The following is a 22,320-nucleotide window of genomic DNA, read 5'->3' on the forward strand; positions in this document are numbered from 1 at the left end:
TCTTTATCTTTTCCCATTCTCCTCAACACCTCGACATTCTTGACTCTATCCACCCAACTTATTCTTAATATCATTCTGTAGGCCCATAACTCGAAGACTTCTAATATGTCCGAAACTTCTTTCTTTAATGTCCTGCCCTACTTTAGGGGCTTGCTATTTCACCTGTTGGTATTTGTTCTTCCTCGTTGTGATTATATCTCTTTCTTATTCCGGCCATGTTGACAGACGCTGCTCCTCTGCCTTTAAAACCCTTTTAAAAGTTCTGGTTCACCTTTTTACACCTACCAATGGCCTCTTTGTGCAATAAATTCTATAGATATAGAAATAATAGGGTCCATAATGCAAGATCTACAGATTTCTCGACAGAAAATAAATAGAATTATGGAAAAAAATATTTTTTGAGTTGTAAGTGCCCAGTCGTCTATATATTCCAAATTTTTTATACCTAGTAATAGAATATCACCTATATACATACTAAATAGGAGCGAACAATAAATAAACATTAGATGCTGTTGAAAAAAATAGCAAGACAAACTAAATTGTGCCAAATAAGAATGAAAGATCTAGAACGGAAATTAATATAGTTGAAAATTCAAAAAACGGAACTATATTTAAAAACGAACAATTTTAGAAACCTCTACCTTTATGTCATTATTTTTTAATGAATACCTAAGAAAAAAATGAAAAATAGATTACTTCATCCCCATTGCCTAAGAATTTTAATCATACGAACAATTATTTATAATTTTTGTGGCGTGTTTCCCAAAAACGATTTACTAGAAGTGCTTTCTGATCTCTAATCTTATCGACAGTCAGTAACGCATTAATAAAATAAAAGAAACGTAATTTTCTTTCTATGAGTAGCTTAATAGTCTTGTACTTGTAGTGACTTTCTTCCGGTGGCTTTGAATAGAGTACGGTGTCAGTATGACTAAATTCTCAGTAAATGATATTATTGAAAACACTGACACTGGTAATTGCTGATGGCTTGTTAATGGTCTAATTTTGGGATTACGTCTCGTATAATTTCTTTGTCGTAAGCGATTATCTATCTTATGAACAATTATTACAACAGGTATAGGAGAATCATATGATTTATTTACAAACTTAGGAAAAAACCGAAAATTCTAAAGCGATAATATAAAAAATAAGAATGACAATTACCGCTTTAACATACTTTTATATCGTGTTTTTCTTTTTTGATCTAATACCAGCTGTTATTTTAAGTGATTGTTTTGTGTTTTTTATAAAAATGTCAATTATTTGTTCTGGTATTGTGTTTGCGTCATCTTTCTTTCTGCGGCTTACTGCGTATTCCAAGTTAATACTGTTAGACTTATTTCTGACCCGGCCTTCTTTTGTTTTTCGAACCTAAGTTCATATACTGCTTCTCTCAGATATAGCCATTGTCTTTTTTATCTTAAGGCAAATCTCATATAGGTAAATTGTTTTTCCAAACTATTTTTTCCTTTATTACTAGGTGTTTCATCTTATTGACGTTGATGGAAGTCGTCAATTTTTGTATTGTTCAATCGTTTTCCGAACCATGTAATAAAAATCTCTTGAGAAAGGCAATCAGCCGAAACAGCTGTAGTGATAAGAATTTAAAATAAATTTTGTGGAAGTTTTGAAAACAAAGTTTTCAGTGTTTTATTGTTACATTTATTATAATATATTGTAATAAAGGTGCGTACGAGTCTGTGAGATTAAATAATATATCTATTATAATAAACTGTGCTCTTTACAATATCTATGTCCTCAAAACTTTACCAAATGAGTTGTATAATTAGTTTAAAAAACCGTTAATTAAGAATTGTCTTAACACTAATCGATAAGACTCCACATTGTCCTAAATGGACGACAGATAAAATAGAAAAGCGAGATATTCCTCGGCGATCTTTTAAAATCTATCAGTCGATATGGTCACCTCCAATAACCTTGTGTTCGGTGATAAGGACAAGTTCCTCCGAAGTGAGTTCCATCTCCATATCTTCGACAAAAAACACATTAACTAGCAATTAGGTGTTAATGATTCGCCAAGTTCCCAGATCAAGATAAATAAATAAATATTCGAGCAGGTTCTAAAATTCATCAGTTTGTTGTGTAGTTTCTGAAGATCATTAAGTCATTTTGGATTGTAAAGATGTGCAAGTGTTTTCATGCTTCTTGGTAAGTTTTTTCGTATTGTTTAATATCTGATACGACGCTGTTTGGAATTATTTATACTTAGGCTTTAGCTATTTATCTTTTCGTATATTTGATAAAAAATTGTTTTTGTGTGGTCAGTAAGTGATAAACGATCATATAAAACCATCAAGAAAGTGATTCTACTTTTTAAATAGGGCACTACTATGTCGTATTAAAATGGGAAAACTGTTTTTTACATTTTTACACAAATATGTAGGTAGTTTGTTTATTAAACTATTTTAATAGGATTGTTACTGTTGGAGGATTCAATTTGGACATTAAAGTTTTGTTTTTTTTTTTGTATATATCACAAAAATCTGTATTTAAATTTTACGAAAAAAAACCCTGTTGCGGTAGGTAAAATTTTAAAAATTAATATGTGATGTTTGGAATAGGTTTTTTTTAAAGGATTTTCCTACTTTTAATTAATTTTTAGAAAACTAAAAAAGTTACACAAAATCTCATAAGATTCTTCTTTTTCTTGTCGTCATTTACTATCTGAGTCACTAGATGTCACAGTAAAAATGAATGGTAGGAATTTTTGTTAAATTTCAGTCAAAGTTTATACCTAAATGTTCTATTTTTGATAGACTGTTAGAACAGTGACGTCAGAAACGATCTGACGTTTGACAGAATAAAAGACAATGACATATACAACAACAAAAATATCCGCAAACAAAAGAACTTAAACATATCATTTTTAGTTTTTAAATAATCTCTAATGAAGAATTTTAGGCGATCTTTTTTCCCCATTTTCCATTTTGTGCGAATTTAGTATTTCGTATCTTTTAGAACACAGCTTTTAAAACTTTATTTCTGATAACTAAATGTCTTATTTGTTCTTCTGTTTTTCTTTTTTGCTAATTTTATTTAGCCAAGGTTATTTATGTGTACCAGTCATCCTCTTCAAGTACCGTTTCCTCACAGTGGTTAGATATCATACGGACTATATTTTTATCACTTCGTCGGTAATTATGCTCGATTTTTACAACTGTAAGGTTTTTCAAAGATTGTTTTATTATATATGTTAAATAGTACAACGGCGACACAACCCATTCGTGTCTCAGTCCTTTTTGATATGTAACTTTTCGCTAATTTCTTCTGCAATATCTATTTGGGTCTATTGATTCCAGTATAATTTCTCCATAAAATAGATATCCTGGTAATTAATTTTTAGCGGCTGTAATCTTTGAAACTGTGTTTTGTGTCAGGACTTTATCGAGTACCTTGAAGATCTATATAACAGATATGTATGTTTTGATTCATATCTAGGCGTCTTTGTCATACGTTTCATGAAAATAAAGCATATTATTGTCTCCAGTCCGCTTTTAAAGACAAACCTGTACCAAATTTTCTGTATACTGTGTAGTATCTTCTTCTTCTTCTTCAGCCTTCATTTATCCATTGTCGGATATAATAGGCCTCCTCCAATTGCTTCCACGCTTTTCTATATTTTGCAATTCTCATCCACTGCTTTCCAGCTACAGCTGTTATATCGTCTATCCACGCTTCTTTTTGTTTCTCGAGGTCTCCAGAATGTCACTTTATGAGACCATCTGTGTAGTATATAATATACATATTTCTCAACAACAGTTTCCATTCAAGTTAAATCCTAATTATATGAAATTCTGAAATTGTTTATGAAGAAAAATACTTCATTGGCCAAAATTTTGAACTTCTTTTTCGCCGTAGCTTCACTAATGTTTAATAATACGGGCAACATAACATATCCCCGTCGAACACCTCTTAAGACCTCGCATTTTTTCGAAATAATATTATTCAACTTACCAATATCTTCTTGTTTTGCATTATCGTTGACTTTAATGCCTCTGTATATATGGGGTGAGTTTTTTGTGCGACATTGGTCGATAATTCCATAATGTAGAATATCCAAAAAAGTTATTTAGAGAAAAAGTAGGAAATGATATTCTCCAGGCTTGGAAACCATACTGAATTCTACGGGGTGATTCATAACTATATGGTATTATTGAGAATACTTTGTTTTGGAACAACTTTATAATTTTCTTTTAAAGATTGAAAGTATCTTTTAATAGTTTTTAAAAGCGAAGCTTCTATGTTGGTTTTGTATTCCTTTTTTCTCTCTATAGTAAAATGCTGAGGCGAGCGTCACGAAACTAGCGCCACAAGATGGTGTCGTTACGGGTAGCATCACAAAAATATAGTGATATTTTCATATCGATTCACTAATTTCGGTCAATTCGTTTCTAGTCATTATTTATCAATAGAAGATTCGATTCGTAACGATTGCCAAAATTTAAAAGTCATAATTATCATCCAAATAATAACAATATTGGATCATCGGTGTAAATTGGATCATCTGTCAAATAATAACAATATTGGATCATCTGTTTAAATTTTTATGACACTTCTGGATTTAAAATAATTTGATATAAATACAATTATTATTTTTAAACACCTTATTTAGTTTATAGAATAATTAAATTTACTATCAAATGATATTTATTTATATTTTATTATTAATTTAATATTTCGTCTGAATCTGACAGGTCTGTCAGAAGTATGTTCGCGCTAGCCTACGGTACAGCCTACTGTACCGTCTTTTTAGTGTTTTACAGTTGGTATTCTGTTGTTCCTCTGTTAAATTAAGCTACCAGAACTATTTTCTATGCACTCTATCACACTTTTTATGATAAATTTCCAATATCGTGTGTAATTTCTTCATGTGCTCTGTAAATACCGTGAATTTTGATATATTTTATGTTTATAGATTATTTATTTATAAAAAACCGATGAAATTTCCATGTACTTGTGTATATTTATTTATTAAACATTCGTCAACAATATATCAATATTTAAATGTTTGATATAATATCCAATACAAGCAATTTCTAAGAATATAGAATTACTTGGATTGTTTTTACGAATACCCCACATATTGTGCAACGAAAAACAAATATAAACTTTTAACAAAAAAATAAATATTTACATAATATTATAAGTAATAACATCGATGCAACATTACATAAATTACACTTTTATATGATTTATTTTGTGTTAGGAAGAACGATCCCGACAAGAGTGACACTTCTGCGACAGTTGTGCTATCAATCATTTTAAAACTGACTTTAGAAAAGTCCTTGTTTTACCCTATTCAAATTCTGTATTATTTTCCTTAAATTCCACTGAAATTTCGGATCGATAAGACCGAGAAAAATGTGGTTTATCATGTTTTTGTACTGCGCTTAAAAATATTTGCGGTAAGACTAAAAATATTAAAGATCAAGTTGGCGTTCCAATCCGCGACCGCACAAATAACGTTATCTCACATGCTGAGGTAAAGCGACTTTAAGATAACTCCTATCTCACGTCAGAAGGATGTGAAAAGGCATATTTTACACAGTTAGTGCCTTCATTAAAAAATTTATAACAATAATTTTAATACAATGATAATCTTTGGTTATGTTAGGTTAAGTTGAGCAATGTTTATAGTATTTGTTCTAAGTATATACTACATACAACTAGGCACTATTCCGCCCTTTTTTGCTTATCTAGGGATCTTTTCTTCCATATCGAGGGATCTTTGTTTTTAATCTGCTTGTGTGTCTTTTATTTAGCTTTTCGTTCTTCTGACTCTTTTTGAACTAATGAACCTTACTTTTTCTGTCACTAGTAGTTTCACAATTTCCAAGCGATTCACTGATGACAGTCAACTGTATTTACTTTTCATTCTGAAAAATATTTAGAGACCTACCCAGTTTTCTTTGTTGTTTTTGTCAATAGTCTTTCCATTGTTGATACAACGTATCAGTCAATTAATAACAAAAAATCCTTGTATACAAAGATGAATCAGTAAACAGAACAAGTAGATCTTAAATTATCTAAACTGGTGAAATTAAAGGTTTGTTTTAGATATTAAAAGTGGGCCAGTAGGCAATCAATGTTTTAATTTGATGTTTACTAAAATCCAGTAGACTGTGGCACATTTTCTCGTGTTCTTAACTAAAATATTATGAGAATGAATGAACAAGAAAATTAGGAACTGGAAAGGGGAATTAAAAAATGAAAAGGAGATCCGCAAAAGATGAAATATTACTGTTGGAAATATTAATGAATTGGAAAAGCAAGAGCAAAAAAAACATAAAAGAGATGTTAAAAATGTATTTTTAAAGTATGAAAGACATCAATAGTATCTTGAACTTCAATTTAGTGTGTTGTTTCTCATTAAAAAAGAAGAATTCTAAAAATATCTAACACAGTACGTGACGAATACATCGGAATCCATAAGTATTTGGTCACTTTAATGCTAAAGAATTGTTATTATACAGCTCTTCTACAAATGCAGCTTTCTCGGTATATCCTCTCGTTCGAAGATAAAAAGGCAACGCACACCGCGACGCACATGACATGAAGCTATAATATTGAATTACATAGGCGTATCCATAATATATTTGAAAGGGAGTAGGTATTTTAAAAAAACGAAATCTTCGTAAAAAATTTAAAATATTCTTCTTCTTTCTACATATTAAACAGAATGATTGCCTCCAGAGCATTCCATAGTATTTCTTATTAAATTATAGGAGCATATTAAACGAAAGAAGATCAACAATGGAATTAAGGTTTAAAATCAGAGCCAGGCATCTACTATATGATCAGCACATTTAAATTATAGTCGAAATATTTAAAAAACACTACTACTACTAAGGATTTCCACAGTTTTCACTGTCTTCCTTCACTCAACCGTTTTCTCCAATTTTCCCTGTCATTCCAGTCTCCATCTCGCAGGGTTCTTTTCTCCATAGCCTCGTCGATTTCATCTCTGAATGACCTTCGGGGTCTTCCTCTCTTTCTTCTTCCAATCGGGCTCCATTCTGTGATTTTGTTTATCCAGCGTCCTCTGTCCGCTCTTCTGACGTGGCCGTACCAGGATAGTCTCTTCTCCTCTATATAGTCGATTATGTCTGATTGCACTCCCATTCTCCGCTTAATCTCTGCGTTTTCAATTCTGTCTCTTTTTGTAAGTCCACAGCTTCTCCTCAGGAACTCCATTTCTACTGCTCTTATTCTACCTCTATTTCTCTTGTTTATTGTCCAGTTTTCGGACCCATATGTCAGGATACTTCTTGTCAGGGTATTATATATTCTCTTTTTTGTCTTTATCGTAATGTTCTTATCCCACAACACTGAGTTTAGTTGTCTTATACAGTTTCTTGTTTGTCTCAGTCTGTTGTTTATGTTAAAAAACACTCCTTCTTAAATGAGCCTGTTGGCATAATTGTGAATGAAATTCCTTCTTCTTATTCTTCGGCATTTCCCATTATGAATTTGCCGTTTTCATCCTCCACAGCACTCTATTTTCCCAGCCCTCTTCTCTGAGGGCTCTATCTATCATAGCAATTCCTATGTATGTTTTCCATCTTGTAGCAGATCTTCTTCCCGGCTGGTCCCAGTACTATATTCTTTTCGGCCACGTGTGCTCTTTCACACTTTATACATGCCCGTACCACTGCAGGGCTCTGTTTTACAACTTGTTTTGTAATCGAGCATTTTACTTAATGAAATTTCAATTATAAATATCTGATATGCAGACAATACCACCATCATCAGGCATCATCAGAAACACTAAACAATTTTCAAAGATAATTAACAAAGGTAATAAAGATTAGTGAAAAATATGACCCAACGCCATGATAAAATCTTATTCTTCTTCTTCTTTTTTTTATGTAGACATGACTGTCTGTTTTTCAATGTGCCTCCAGTAAGTTGTCGTTCCATCGTTTTCGTGGTCTTCCTACTGATCGTCTTTCTATTGGGGAATCGCGTCTTGCCGTCTTCACTACTCTATTTGTTGTCATTCGGTTTATATAATCGTTCCATTCTGCTCTTCTATTTCTTACCCAGTTCTTGATGTTCTCCACCTTGCATCTACGTCGTATATTTGCCCCATAGTGTCTTGCCATCAATCTTGCTCAGATGCCATCAACTGAGAATGTAGTATTTCATTCCGCTAAGGATTTGACCTTAGACCATAAAAACGGATAGACACGCCTTGTACCGAACCGTTGAAGCAAACACCTTCCGCGAAAGTGACGTCACAATAGGGCAAGAGCCCACTTGGATTCTTAGCAAAGCACTAATAAAATTACCCAATTTTAGATTAATTTTAATGTAACTTCAATATTTTGTAAAAAATATGAAAGATAAATTATTTATTACCTAATTAATAAATATTTTTGACTTAAATTTGATAATCAAAAATAAATTTAATGAGAGTAATTTTCTTTTGGGTGGAAGTTTCAGGTTAGGGTAAAAAAATATATAGGAAATCTATTAATTTATTGACCACAAAACAAAATAGCTTTTGTTAACTTACTTCCAACTATTATTACATTATTTAGTTTTTCACTTTCGTGGTACAATCTAATGTTGCAATAATGGAAATTCTTTATTGGAATTAATCGATAAATCAACTCCAAGTTGTTTAACCATGCTAATATGTGATGCTACACGATCAAACGTTAAACTGGTAATTGTAACATCAGCTTCGTGCATTATTTTTAAGCATATTTTTATTAAATTACTTTTTTGAACACCTGATAACCCAGCGATTAAAAAGTAGCCTATCGGCAGCTTCCCAGGATCATTTAAACTATTAATTAAGAATACAATTGCTTCTTTTGCTTTAATTTCGGAAGAATCTTTATGGTGGTAGATTCACTCGTTGTTATATTTATATTTTCCCTTTTAGATCCTGTTGGTTTGAGTTTCTCTTTTACTGGAAATTTTCTAGTTGTAACTTGCTTAATTAAACGGTTTGAAAAATCGAAAGGACTTTTTTTAGTTGTTTTTTTTTTAACTCTAACCGCTAGTAATATACGAATCCGCTGTGAAATGTTTGGAGCAAATTTCAGAACTCTTTGTTGGTTGCAAATTTTCATGGCGCATCGCTATAATCCATTTTTTTGCAATGATGAATCTTTAGGAAATCTAAAACTATTTATTTACTTAATCCTTCAGTTTTCAATCTAATTATAAAATGAAAATTATATATAAGACTCTCTCTCTCTCATATGTATCTATTTTAAACACTTTGGGAGGGAAAAGTAAAATAATAGGTGCTTATCTTAATTTGTGAATTTACTTACTCATGAAATGATATATCTGTCCATTTTTTTGTCGCTGCGTACAATTAAATGCACTGCAAGATAACACCATAATTAAAATATTAATGTATTGGAAAATTTTTAAATTGGAACACTTTAAAAAGTTTACAACGCCTATAAACACTTCTAATCTCTACCGTTTCTGCCATAAACTGACGTCACCCACAGCTGTGTGAATCGTTTTATGTTGGCTTCACTCTTCGAGACGAGAGAATGGCATTACGGCGTGTCTATCAGTTTTTATGGTCTAAGGATTTGACCAAGGTAGAAAATGTGTCTATCTTTAAAGGTAACTGCATCATAAAGTAAAATTTGCTATATGTAGCAGTTCACAACACGTAGTTTAAGGCAAATGAGATACTAAAAGCTAATAGAAAATTTTTAAGTTTGACACGTAGTTGACTTCTTCATCCCAGTCCCATTTTTCGTTGATCGTGGCGCGCAGATATTTAAATCGTTAATAACCTCTTTCTGTCGTATTTTGGTCTTTGGTAAATATCATCTTACGCAAAATATGATCAAGTAATGATCTTAAAATCGAATGACAATATTCCTGTAGTTTCGTTTGTTGATTACTCACCAAACCCATTAATTTTCTACAATAAATTCTCTGTTCTACACAACAAAAACAATGCCGCTACATCAAGTCAGCCCCCATCGACCATTGAATGGTAATAGATGTATCTAGAAACAAATCTATCTGATAGATAATGCTTTTTTATGTGCATATAATACATTTTTAAATAAAAATAAGTAGGTATGCACGTCTGACACTAGTTCTAATTGGTGTAAAGCATAATGGAAAAATCTGATCAAAATCAGTAGATTTTTAATTATGTAAATATTACAAGCGATTTACACAAACAAAAGGGCAAATGGGTCACGTAAACATAATAATAACAATGAGTTTAATAATAGGAATGTATTGAGATAAAATACTTATATTTAAGAGTTAATCACAACAAACACAAATGCGTAAAATGAGATAATGAATACTGTATGTAAAATAGTTGATCTAGTGCAGATTTAAAAAAATAAATCAAGAATATTAAATTATAGCAATTTCAAAACATCAAAAGCTGAATTGTACAAAATTTGAAAAAGATTTCCAATTTATTTTTTGGTCGTCCTGCTACGTCATAGGTCAGCTTCCTTAATTACATTTCTCCATAAGTTTACATCTTGGGTTATATCAATAGCAATCTCCTTTGCCGACACGTTCTGCCTAGCGACTTCTCCCAGGTCTTCTTTGATCTTCCTCTCCCACTTCTTCGAGGAACTTCACATTCTCATTCACTTCACATTTTTGTTCTCATTCGTTGTTCCTCTTTCTTTTTAGCGTTTTAACTTTCAGTTGATTATAGCCCATCTTTCAGAGTTTTTATAGAATATTCCTGTCAGTTTCATTGGATTATTTCTACCCAACACTCAGTCAGATTTTTATACGCTTCTACTTTAGCTATTTCTGCCAATTTCCTCTTTGGTGACAATATAATTTTGAAAATCTATGTCAGGTTTATTTCCTTCCCACTCTCATTCATTTTTCTCTTCTCTATTATTTTTTCTTAGACTTCATTTGACCATGAATAGGTTTCTTTATTTTTAAATTGATCAAAAGACCTATGTATGCGTTAAAGGAAATGACCATGGACAGAGATCTTTGGAGATGGACAATACACGATGACCACTACATTCCCTCCTGAATGTCAGGACTGAAGAGAGACCTCTAAATTGTATCAGGACTTTCTTTTATTATCTAGCATATTTTTTTCTATTTTTGGCCTAAATAGACCTTTTTCCCAGCTTTTACCATACACATCATTTGATTTTTTGTAGTATTTTTCCATATTTAGACTGCGTTTTGCTACCTACTTCAATGTCCAGCACATTTAACTGACTATTTCCTAATATTGTTCTGAAGCTATTTTCTTGTGGCATTTTAAATTAATTACTATTTAAATGGGAATAAGCCACAATTAAAGGTTAAAATACGTTTATTGACGTTTCAATTTCCACTTTGGAAATCGTTCTCAAAATACAAACATTAGTAAATTAAACAAATTTTGTTTTTTGGTACTTAGTGAAAAATTCTTCTAATAATTTAATTTTATCTGACTCATCTATATTGACAATTCAGACATACATTATACATTTTAAAGTAGACGACTTTAAAATGATATTGCCAATGTTGAAATGTTGAATTTATTTCCTATCCTTTTAAGCTTTTCCGATATTTTTTCAACAACATTCAAAACAACAAACACGTTGAGATCTATTTTGTCCAAAACCAAACCTAACAATGAACAAGAAAGGACAAAGAATTGCATTTATAAAATACCTTGTGAATGCGATCAGTTTTATTTAGGTGAAACATCAAGACCATTAAATGTTAGAATAAGTGAACATCAATCCTATATTAAAAATAGAGAATTTGATAGATCTCAAATATGTAAACACGCATGGGATAATGAACATAGGGTTCAATGGAATGTTTCAAATATAGTCCTAAAAGAAACGGATGGTAAAAAGAGAAAAATCAAAGAAGCGGCTCTAATTATGCTAAATGAGACCAATTGTGTCGCGAATTCCTCGGCAGAATGTAGTAGGATCTGGTTACCCATATTGAAAGAGGAAGTTATTAAAAGAAAAATACCAGTATTGGTAAGTCAGTAACATATAGAGAATACATCATTTATGTTTTTTAAATAACAAACATATAAAATCGGAATTTGGTGTTTATTGAAGGTAAACTAAATGCACGATCAAATACTTACCATGTCGGGATAGTATTATGAGGTTTTTTCCTGGTTTTTCCCTCATAATTTACTATGGAATCACTAACAGGAGAATTTTACTGTCATCATGGCATGTATTTGTCTTTTTAAAGACGAATTACATGTTATGATCTTTTCTGACGGATATTCTCAAGTTAAAGTTGATTTCATGTAATCGAATGAACTATCTTATAAGTAAAGTCGTCCCAGGAACGCAACTCAACAATATTGGCAATATCATTTTAAAGTCGTCTACTTTAAAATGTATAATGTATGTCTGAATTGTCAATATAGATGAGTCAGATAAAATTAAATTATTAGAAGAATTTTTCACTAAGTAACAAAAAACAAAATTTGTTTAATTTACTAATGTTTGTATTTTGAGAACGATTTCCGAAGTGGAAATTGAAACGTCAATAAACGTATTTTAACCTTTAATTGTGGCTTATTCCCATTTAAATAGTAATTGACTATTTCTTTACAGCTCAGCCCTAGCATTCAGCTCTTTGTAATAAATTGACATTTCTTTTTTGAAACAATGTGTTGACAATCATATCGTTATTGTTGAAATTTCCCCCATAAATAATATATTGAAAATATTGCAAATTTTATATAACGCTCTCTAAGCGTTTTTTTAAACCCCGGTGTCCCCCTCGGCCTACGTTCAGTGCTCATCGATAAAACGAAAAGCCGTCTCATGTATGTCTCTGGTCATCCCATAACGGACCGAATAACATTCTGTCGAACAGATTAATAAACAAAACACATACAAACATTCGACGACGTATTCGTTTACTTGACCCGATTACTATTGTTATTCAAAAAGGTCTTACGCAAAAGTATGGACAATGATGGACTCGATCGGAGATAGCGCTGAGCGGGGCGTGGCCAAGTGATCGAAAATAAGAATATTATGGGTATATATACGATAAGATGGAATTATTATATCATTAGCTTTTAGCTTCCAAAAAACTTCCGGGGTATGTATAAAACCCAATTAATACGTGCAGTCCGTTTGAAAATTCTTGATAGCAGTGTTATATCACAGCCAATAATCCCCAACATTATGTCATAAAGCAGTTTTGACGAAGAATTGTTTCAAGCTTTGAAATTATTAATAAATTTTAATAAACCTGTGAAATTAAAGTGTTATTTACAGTATATTAGACATACATATACAGTCTTTTACATACAATACATCATTAAAACATTGATGTTTAGATGCAAGAATTTTTAAGTATATTTCCAAAATTAAATGTCTTGTGTTTTGGTTGACATGTATTTTGGATAAGCTTTTTGCTTTTCTCACATTTTTACTACTTCACCTATTGATAAACAATATATTTGACAAAGATATAGATTATTTGAAAACGTATACAGAAACACAATTATGGATTATCTAAAGGCATTTTTAAGCACGTTGGTCCTTATCGATTAGCAAGAATTTATAACCCTAACCATCCTAACGTATATTCTAAAGATTCAAGAGAATTAAAAGATGCAATAATATAAAAAATAAATAATTAAAATGAATAAAACACACAACTCCAAATTAAACGATCGTATAGACATACCGAGGTTCTTCCCATGGCCTCGTTTTATCTCCAATTTTTTTTAATATATTGATAAATAAATCTGAATACCAATCATTCACTGAATGTTGTGGGTGTTTAGCATTTCAGAATACCAAATATACAAATCAGAGATAAATTATGAGGTGGCGACCAGAAATTCCTCGGCGAAATTTAACATTTTTCGTGGTAAACAACTTATATTTTAGGATTTCTTTGTGTCTGTCATCAAGATAAATTTGTACGTCATTATCTTAAGACGTAAGTAGAAATTAGCTGTGAAGACCACAGACGAACTGTGATTAAACCGCTGAGGTATTATATGGTTCGAACAGCTAGATAAAATTTATTTTTAGAAAGATCAATTATTGACATTTTTCGGTAATTATTTGTTGTGACATGTTTTAAAATATTATCTATAATTTTTGTACATACACCATTGACAGTAGTTAAAGAAATTGTAAATAGCTAACTTCATATCAACCCTGGTCTCGCTAATAGAGCACTGTCCCATCAGTTCACACTTCACACAAAGATTTGTGGTAAATGTGGACGGGAAAGTTTTCCATATGAGTTACCAGTCTTCACCTTTTGTATTTAAAATATTATTTTTTTATTACATCACTGGCGCACCCAGAGAGGGGTTTTGGGGGTTAAAACCCCCTCCAGGATCCTATTCCGGCACTGTTACTCGCAAATTTTAAGGACTCAAAATAAAGGTAGCATTATAAAAAAACTTCGGTGCCCAACCAAACCCCCCCCCCCATCAGTTGTTAAATACCTGTATAAACGAATGTTATGGGAAAATCTTTGGTTTCCTGGTCTAAATACGTAGGTACATTTTTATTCATTTTGTTGCATATTATTTACTCCATGAGTATTTGTTTTTCCAATTTGTGCAGTTTTTCACTAAAACTAATTATCTTAACTTATTTTTCTTTAGAAAAATATTACAAACAACTTTAATTTTTACTTGCAGTCCCACACAAACATATTTTGAATTATTATGCTAATCCCACCATTTAATGTATCTTATGAAAATGTTCTTAACTCTACCTTATTAGCCGTTTATCACGTTCACCTTGAATTATAAAAGTTTATGTAAAAATTATTACCTTTCTCATTTGTTTCTACATCATTAAGCGATATTTTTGTTGTAGACTTGTCTTATCGCCTTCCCTTAATTTCTTGTAATTTCGGAATTATCTGTTCAATGGAAAAAATTGTCATTGTTGTTTTGAAGGTATATTTTGCCAAGATAATGTGATGTGTTATGCGAAAAGTGCATATTCAAGTAGTTTGATAAAAAATCCAATAATTAGGTTTTTTTTCTTTGACTAGAAGATAAAAATGATATTTTTAAAATAGCAATATTTACGTATTGTGGTATATATTTATGTTTTTATATGACGTAAATCGTACTGAAATCTAAGATTCCTTGAATTTCTTTTTATTACTACTTTCCTGATAAATCATCTTCTTCTTCTTTGTGTGCCGTGCTTGTATTCAAGCGTTGGCTATCATCATATTGACAAGCTGATGAAATGATTCTCGGTCGGCAGCTAGATGAAACAGTTCCTCGGCCGGTCGACCTGTCCATTGTCTAATGTTACGCAGCCAGGACAGTTGTTTTCTTCCGACTCCAGACTCGATTTTGCCCTGAATGATTAACCGGAGTAAGCGATATTTAGGTCCTCTCATTATATGACCGAAGTATTGGACCTTTCTCATTTTTATGATGTTGATGAATTCTCGCTCTTTGTGCACGGTCTCTAGCACGCGTTCGTTAGATATGTGTGCTGTCCATGGGATTCTGAGCATGCGACGGTAAGACCATAACTCAAACGCATCTAATTTGTTAAGATTTTTTATTTTTGTTGTCCAGGTTTCACATCCATAGAACAAAGTGGACCAGACGTAGCACTTCAATACTCTTAGACGTGTGGTCAACGACAGACTTCTACTGCATAATACAGAACGCCAGTTAATAAAGTTTTTCCGTGCGAGTTCTATTCTGGTCGAAATTTTCTCGTCACTTTCAACCCTGCAGTCAATCCAGCTACCCAGATATCTAAAGTGTTCCACCCTTTCCAGGATTTTGTTATCTAATCTTAGTACTGAGTCTTCGATATTAATTTTTCCGACCACCATCCATTTTGTTTTTTTTTTTGCGTTGATTGTTAAGCCCTTTTCAGTGCATTCGTTGTTTACAGCATTCAACAGAGTTTGAAGATCTTCTAGACTCTCTGCCATTATTGCAGTGTCATCGGCGTATCTGATGTTGTTAATAATTTCACCACTGATTTTAACACCTTCGCGGCGATTATTTAACGCTATTTCAAAAGCTGGTTCAGTGTAGGCATTAAACAACATCGGTGACATAACACATCCCTGTCTGACACCACGCTTAATAGAAACTTTAGCTGAAACCTCTTGGTCCACCTTAACACAAGCGGTCTGATTGTAGTAAAGATTTCTAAGCAATCTGATGTCATACGTGTCCAGACCAACTGAGTCTAAGCATTGAAATAATAATGTATGTGGTACTCTATCAAAGGCCTTTTCGAAATCTATAAAACATACGTAAATATTTTTCCTAAACTCAATGCTCTTTTGTAAGAGTATTCGCATGCAAAAAAGAGCTTCTCGAGTACCCATACCGTTTCGGAAACCAAACTGCTCATCACCAGTTATCCCCTCACAAAGTTTATATATGCGACAATGTAATATTTTCATAAAAATTTTGAGCGTGTGACTCATTAAACTGATAAGTCGATAGTCGCTACACTGTCTGGCATTCTTTTTCTTGGGAATAGTTATAAATATCGATTCTAACCAGTTGTCTGGTAATTTGCCGCTGCTGTATATCTTATTAAAGAAGGATGTGATAATCGCAACACTCTCATTATCTAATAGTTTTAACAATTCTGCAGGTAATTCGTCAGGACCAGAAGCCTTCCTTCGTTTCGCATGGTCGATAGCCTTCTGAACTTCTGAGATTAGAATCGGTGGGCCTGTATCTCGGTTAGATGTTATTTCTTGGTAGATTCTTTGGTCATCGTTAAATAATTCTATTATGTAATTTTCCCGTTCGGTACAGCGCTCTTTTTTATCACTTAAAATTCTACCACCAGAGTCTTGTAATATATTTTGCCCATAAGTTCTGCTTTTGCCTGTTAATTCTTTTAGTTTTTTATGCAAATGGAAGCTGTCGTGTTGTTGCTCCAGTTTCTTAATTTCTAAACAGGATTCTTGTAGCCATCGGTCTTTTGCTACTTTAATTCTTTTTCGGATTTCTTTATGTTTTTCATTGTATTTTTCTCTGTTTATGGATGATAAATCATACTCCATTCTAATTACCCACCTTTATAATATTAAAGTCTTTGTTGAATGTATTCTATTGCAAACGGACAGAGGACTTAATTTCATGATTTTAGGTCATGTGAGTAAAAAATAGATACAATTCGTGATGTACTGTACTATATATACTCTTAGTATTCATACACGAATGTTTTTTACATGTTAATTTTTTTAGTTTCAGATATGGAAACACCTGCGTCACCAAATGATATAACCAAAGAAGCAGCCAACAAAAGCGATTCCGGAATCTTCTCGTCCACAACGAACACCACCATCGAACCCACGGACAACTCGAAAGCCTTCGACAGCGGCGACAACCGAAGCGACTGCTCATCGCCCGAACGCAAGTATTTTTGCCCCATCTGCGAAAAGATGCTGACGTCGCAACACCAATTTACGCTCCACATTAGATCTCACAACAACGAAAACGAAGTACAGGATATAGAGAAGGGATATACTTGCAGAATCTGTTCCAAAGTACTCAGTTCCAACAGCAGTCTCGACAGACACGTACTAGTTCATAGCGGAGAACGGCCGTTCCATTGCAAATACTGCGGAGATACTTTCACAACTAATGGCAACATGCACAGGCACATGAGGACTCACTCGCAACGAAATGAGAGCAGCTACGAGTCCGACGGTAGCGTTGACAGTGGCAGTTCCAAAAGTACCGAGTTTAACAACAACAAAGTTGAGAAAAACAAACGGAAGAACGAGAGCATTGATACGTGTGACAAAAAACCAAAGCTACAATTAGATATAGATACATTCCAGTGTCCAGTATGTGAGAGAAGCGATTTTAACTCACCCATCAATCTCGAAGCGCATTTGGAAGATAATCATCCTGATTATCCTACTAAATGTCATATTTGTGAAGAACCTTTCCCTAACAGCAAACTTTTGAATGCACATAAAGAAGCAGTTCACGAAAATGCTACAACCAAACAACCGGTTATTGGTTTCAAAGATCTTACATTCGTAGACTTTTCGAGCAATAAATTTCCAGATATTGCCCGAAGAGAATGCGAAATGAACTTACACAAACCTTCCAGTGGCTTAAAATTCCAATGCAAACACTGCAACAGAGCTTTTCCGTGTTCAAATTCACTTAACATCCACGAATCCAGCTGCAACTCTCCAGTATCTCTCCAAACTCCAAACATAAACGTTTCTCAACCAGATATAAGAAGAATGGAGTTCTTCAATAGACTGAACCTCGTTGATAATTCTCCGGAAAAACCAAGCGTGACAGCTTTAGCTTTTAACAAACTGAAAGAGCATTTAGACAGAGGAGTTGATAACACCAAAGATCTGGCTGATATTCAGTCTATATTATCTAATATTAACTTAAAAAAGCTACAGACCAGTCAGGCGGACTTGCATCCACAAACTCCTAAAGATATTCTAGAAAACTCGAACGATTACCAGAAAAACGAAGAAGAAGAATCTCAAGACCTATTTGCCGTAGAGTTCAGAAAGATGAAATTAAGGGGAGAGTTTCCTTGTAGGTTGTGTCCGGAGGTTTTCCCGAATCTAAGAGCTCTGAAAGGTCACAATCGAAAGCATTTAGTAGGAAGTTCCAACGGAACTTACTACTGCAACATGTGTCCATACTCTTCCATTGATAAGAATGCTCTCACTAGGCATATGCGTACGCACAACGGAGACAGACCATACGAGTGTTCTATTTGCAACTATGCGTTCACCACTAAGGCCAACTGTGAACGGCATTTACGCAACAGACATCTGAAATCAACCAGAGAAGAAGTAAAGAAATCTATAATTTATCATCCTTCTGAGGATCCAACAAATGACGAATTGAATAAACTGATTTCAAAAGATGATAAGAAACTGAACACTCCTACCGAAGAGAAGATGTCATATTCGATGAAATTTTCAGACGTACTAAATCACAGTCCTAAGTTAAAACCTGAAATTCCTCCCATGTTTCCAGATCTACAAGCGCTAAAACCTTCAAAACCATTCCAAAGTCTTAACGACATCAATATTATGCGACCTGACATTCCTAGACCTCTTAAAGTTCCAAATGATGTTCCTTTCATGCCACCGTACACACCCACCTTCCAAAATAAAATCCAAGTTAAAGATATTAGTGCTTTGAAAATCAATAGCTACGACAACGAATCTGATGATGACTACATCGAAGAAGAGGAAGAAGAGGAACAACCATTAGATCTGGTCTTAGATTTAAGTAAGAAAAAATCTCCAGAAGTCACGCCAAAGAACGACGATGACGAGCCACAAGATCTAACCAAAAAAGCGACTCCCCCAATACAACAACAGTTACCTTTGAATATGAACCAAATCTTTGCCCAACAACTACTAAAATCTCCTCCAAAAATCGATCCAGCTGCTTTATATGCATCACAACTGGCACAACTTTATGGCAGAAACTTCTCTCTGCCAAGTTGGCCAGGGCTTCCAATAAACCCTCTGTTTTTCTCAGCAGTCCATCCAACTCTTTCCCAAAATACTCAAGAGTTTAAAGAAAGAATGCAAAGATTTCAGCTTTGTGGAGGTTCCATGATATCCGAAGAAATGAAAAATTTACCTTTACAAAGACCTTTTCATCCCTCTCCACCATATCCTAATGGCTTTAGAATGGATTCCAAGCCAGAAGTAGCTCTGGAAAACAATTACTCTACTCCAAAAAAGCCAGAAGAACCGTTAAGTCTTAATATCGATCCAAACTTTCACGATAATTTAACCAAACTACAAAGTCCTATTCCCTCGAATAAACCAGACCTAATGCACTCTCCGAATGCCGTTAAAATGGTTATCAAAAACGGAGTCTTAATGCCAAAGCAAAAGCAAAGAAGGTACAGAACTGAGAGACCGTTTACTTGTGAACACTGCTCAGCTAGATTCACGTTAAGATCAAATATGGAGAGGCACATCAAGCAGCAACACCCACAGTACTGGTCCCAACGCCAAAGAAACGCAGTGGGCAATCCTGGTAAAAAGCCACATATGGGCATTAAGCCTAACTACTGCGACATAACCATACCGAACTACGACTTCAACAAATACCAAAAATACGAAGATACCAAAGAATTGATTAGCGATAAGCTCAAATTCTCCCTTTTGTCTCAACAACTAAACAGAACTGAGTATAAAAAAGAAGAAGACGAAGATTGTGCTCTCATTATTGACGAAAACGACGAAAAACCAGATCCGAAGATAGAAGAGAACGGACATGGAGACGACGAAAGCCTCCTTAAGCCTATCAAAGTTGAAGAGAGTCCAGATCTTGTACCTGTGTCCCGACTTCTCGATAATGCTTCTCAGCAGCAGTTCAAGGAATTTTTTAAGAGAGACGGAGATGAACAAGAGGTTGGATTAGCTAGCGAAGAAGACGAAGAAGGGCTTGTTGCCAGCGGTAGCACCAGCGAAGGAAACATCTCAGGAACAGATGAAAACAAGTAAGTTACAAACTTTTCATTTTTATTGATTTCACTGTGATTTCATGCACTGTCTTTTATTTTTTTTATTTGTGTAATATTTCATAAATCGTCTGAAAACCATTTCTATTTCACCCTCAGATAGACTAGTTAGTTTTGGCACTGTTTCTTTATTTACCAACATTTCTATTGATGAAACCATTTCTATCTTGGTCTCTAAACATCAAATTCCCGAAGACACATTAACTCTTATAAAACACTGCATGTCTAATACATACTTTCCATTCCAAAATAATTTCTATCGTCAAATCAAAGGTGCCCCAATGGGATCCCCACTCTCTCTCTCGTAATAGTTGATATCTACATGGAACATTTTGAAACAACCACCCTCTCCTCATTAAACCTCAAACCCACCTGCTGGTTACGGTATGTTGATGATACCTTTGTCATTCGGCCCCATGGTAAAGACACATTAGATCTCTTCCTCTCCCACCGAATGGAAAACATCCCAGTATTCAATTCACGATGGAAGTTGAGTCTGAAGCGTCTTTGCCATTCCTTGATGATCTTATTCAGAAATACCCACCTCACGGTTTTTCCTATTCCACTCCAAGTTGTCCAATCTCGTCAGATCCGTAAAAGACCAAATCTCCAATGAAGACCATGGAATGTACGAGATACCTTGTTCCAGTTACCCATGTACATATATAGGACAGAAATACCGACAAATCGACAACCGTATTTACGAACATTCTATATCTTTCCGTATTCTTTCCGTATCCTACATTTTTTCAAAAACACTATTAATTTCTTATTTTTCACTCAATTTCATCAGAGCCACCTTAGAACCATTTCATTTTCATAATTGAGATTTATATACACCTATAACATCACCAACTTATAACTTATCTCTCTATATTTCTCATGTACCTAGTGTTGCTTTATGACAGATAGGGCCTTTCTTAAGTTATAAGTTGAGTAGTATACTTACAACATACTTCTAAACCATGTTCCAGCCATCAAATTCTGTTTATTTTAGACATTAGTTTAATGAACACCTTAAGACCTTCATATCCATTAAGAATTAAAAACAAATCACAGAACTTAATTACCATTAAAGCTGACCCCACAATTTTTGCTTTACTTAATTCTAACAGAGCCAACCCACAACCATTCCATTTTCACATTTTGGACAATTATACACCTGCAAATCACACAACTTGTAACTTATCCTTTTATAGTTCCCAGGTACCTAGTGTTGCTTATGACAGATAGGACCTTTCTTAAGTTATAAGTTGAGTACTATTCTATTAACTTATTAAAAAACCATGTCCCAACCATCAATTTCCATTCATTCCACATAATAGTTAAAAAATAAAACTTCCATACCACTTAGTCTGTTAACACCCTATCAGTTATTTACTTTCATGTACTTACAACTTAATTATTTTTACATTTACCAGGTACCAAATGTTGTTTTTTGACATACAGGGCCTTCTATAATCAAGTTGTAAGTTAAATTTCACATGACCATTATACTACAAAAGTTGTATCTCATTCATATAAGAACACTGTCATATTTTAAATATATTCATTCATTTTCCACCAATATTAAACAAAATTTCTATAACTCAACCTTCTACATGTGTCTATTTTCTATTTTCCAAGTACCAAATGTTGAATAAACATAAAGGGCCTAAATATAAAAATCTCTTTTTCATTATACTACCACACACATGCATAGTTGGTTGCCTAACTATAACCACATTATCTACTCTCCACATTTCACCTCATACACATAAAAATCAATTTTTTAAAAAAACAACAACATTGATGGTTGATACTGTTATATTATTTAATATCA

At 33.3% G+C, this 22,320-nt stretch overlaps 1 protein-coding gene across 2 annotated transcripts in view; it reads left to right on the forward strand.

The window, feature by feature from the left end:
• Positions 1-22,320, forward strand: part of peb (zinc finger protein pebbled) — a 110,916-nt gene that overhangs the window by 79,610 nt on the left and 8,986 nt on the right. The window contains exons 1-2 of one of the 2 annotated variants that reach the window (XM_072535813.1): positions 1,906-2,169; positions 17,210-20,477. In XM_072535813.1, coding sequence (XP_072391914.1) covers positions 2,160-2,169; positions 17,210-20,477 — 3,278 coding nt within the window. In that variant the 5' untranslated portion in view covers positions 1,906-2,159. Of the gene's footprint in view, positions 1-1,905; positions 2,170-17,209; positions 20,478-22,320 lie in introns of those variants that run through there. The other variant, XM_072535812.1, reaches the window with a different exon arrangement.

This window comes from Diabrotica undecimpunctata, chromosome 6, assembly GCF_040954645.1.
Source record: "Diabrotica undecimpunctata isolate CICGRU chromosome 6, icDiaUnde3, whole genome shotgun sequence".
NCBI lineage: Eukaryota > Metazoa > Arthropoda > Insecta > Coleoptera > Chrysomelidae > Diabrotica > Diabrotica undecimpunctata.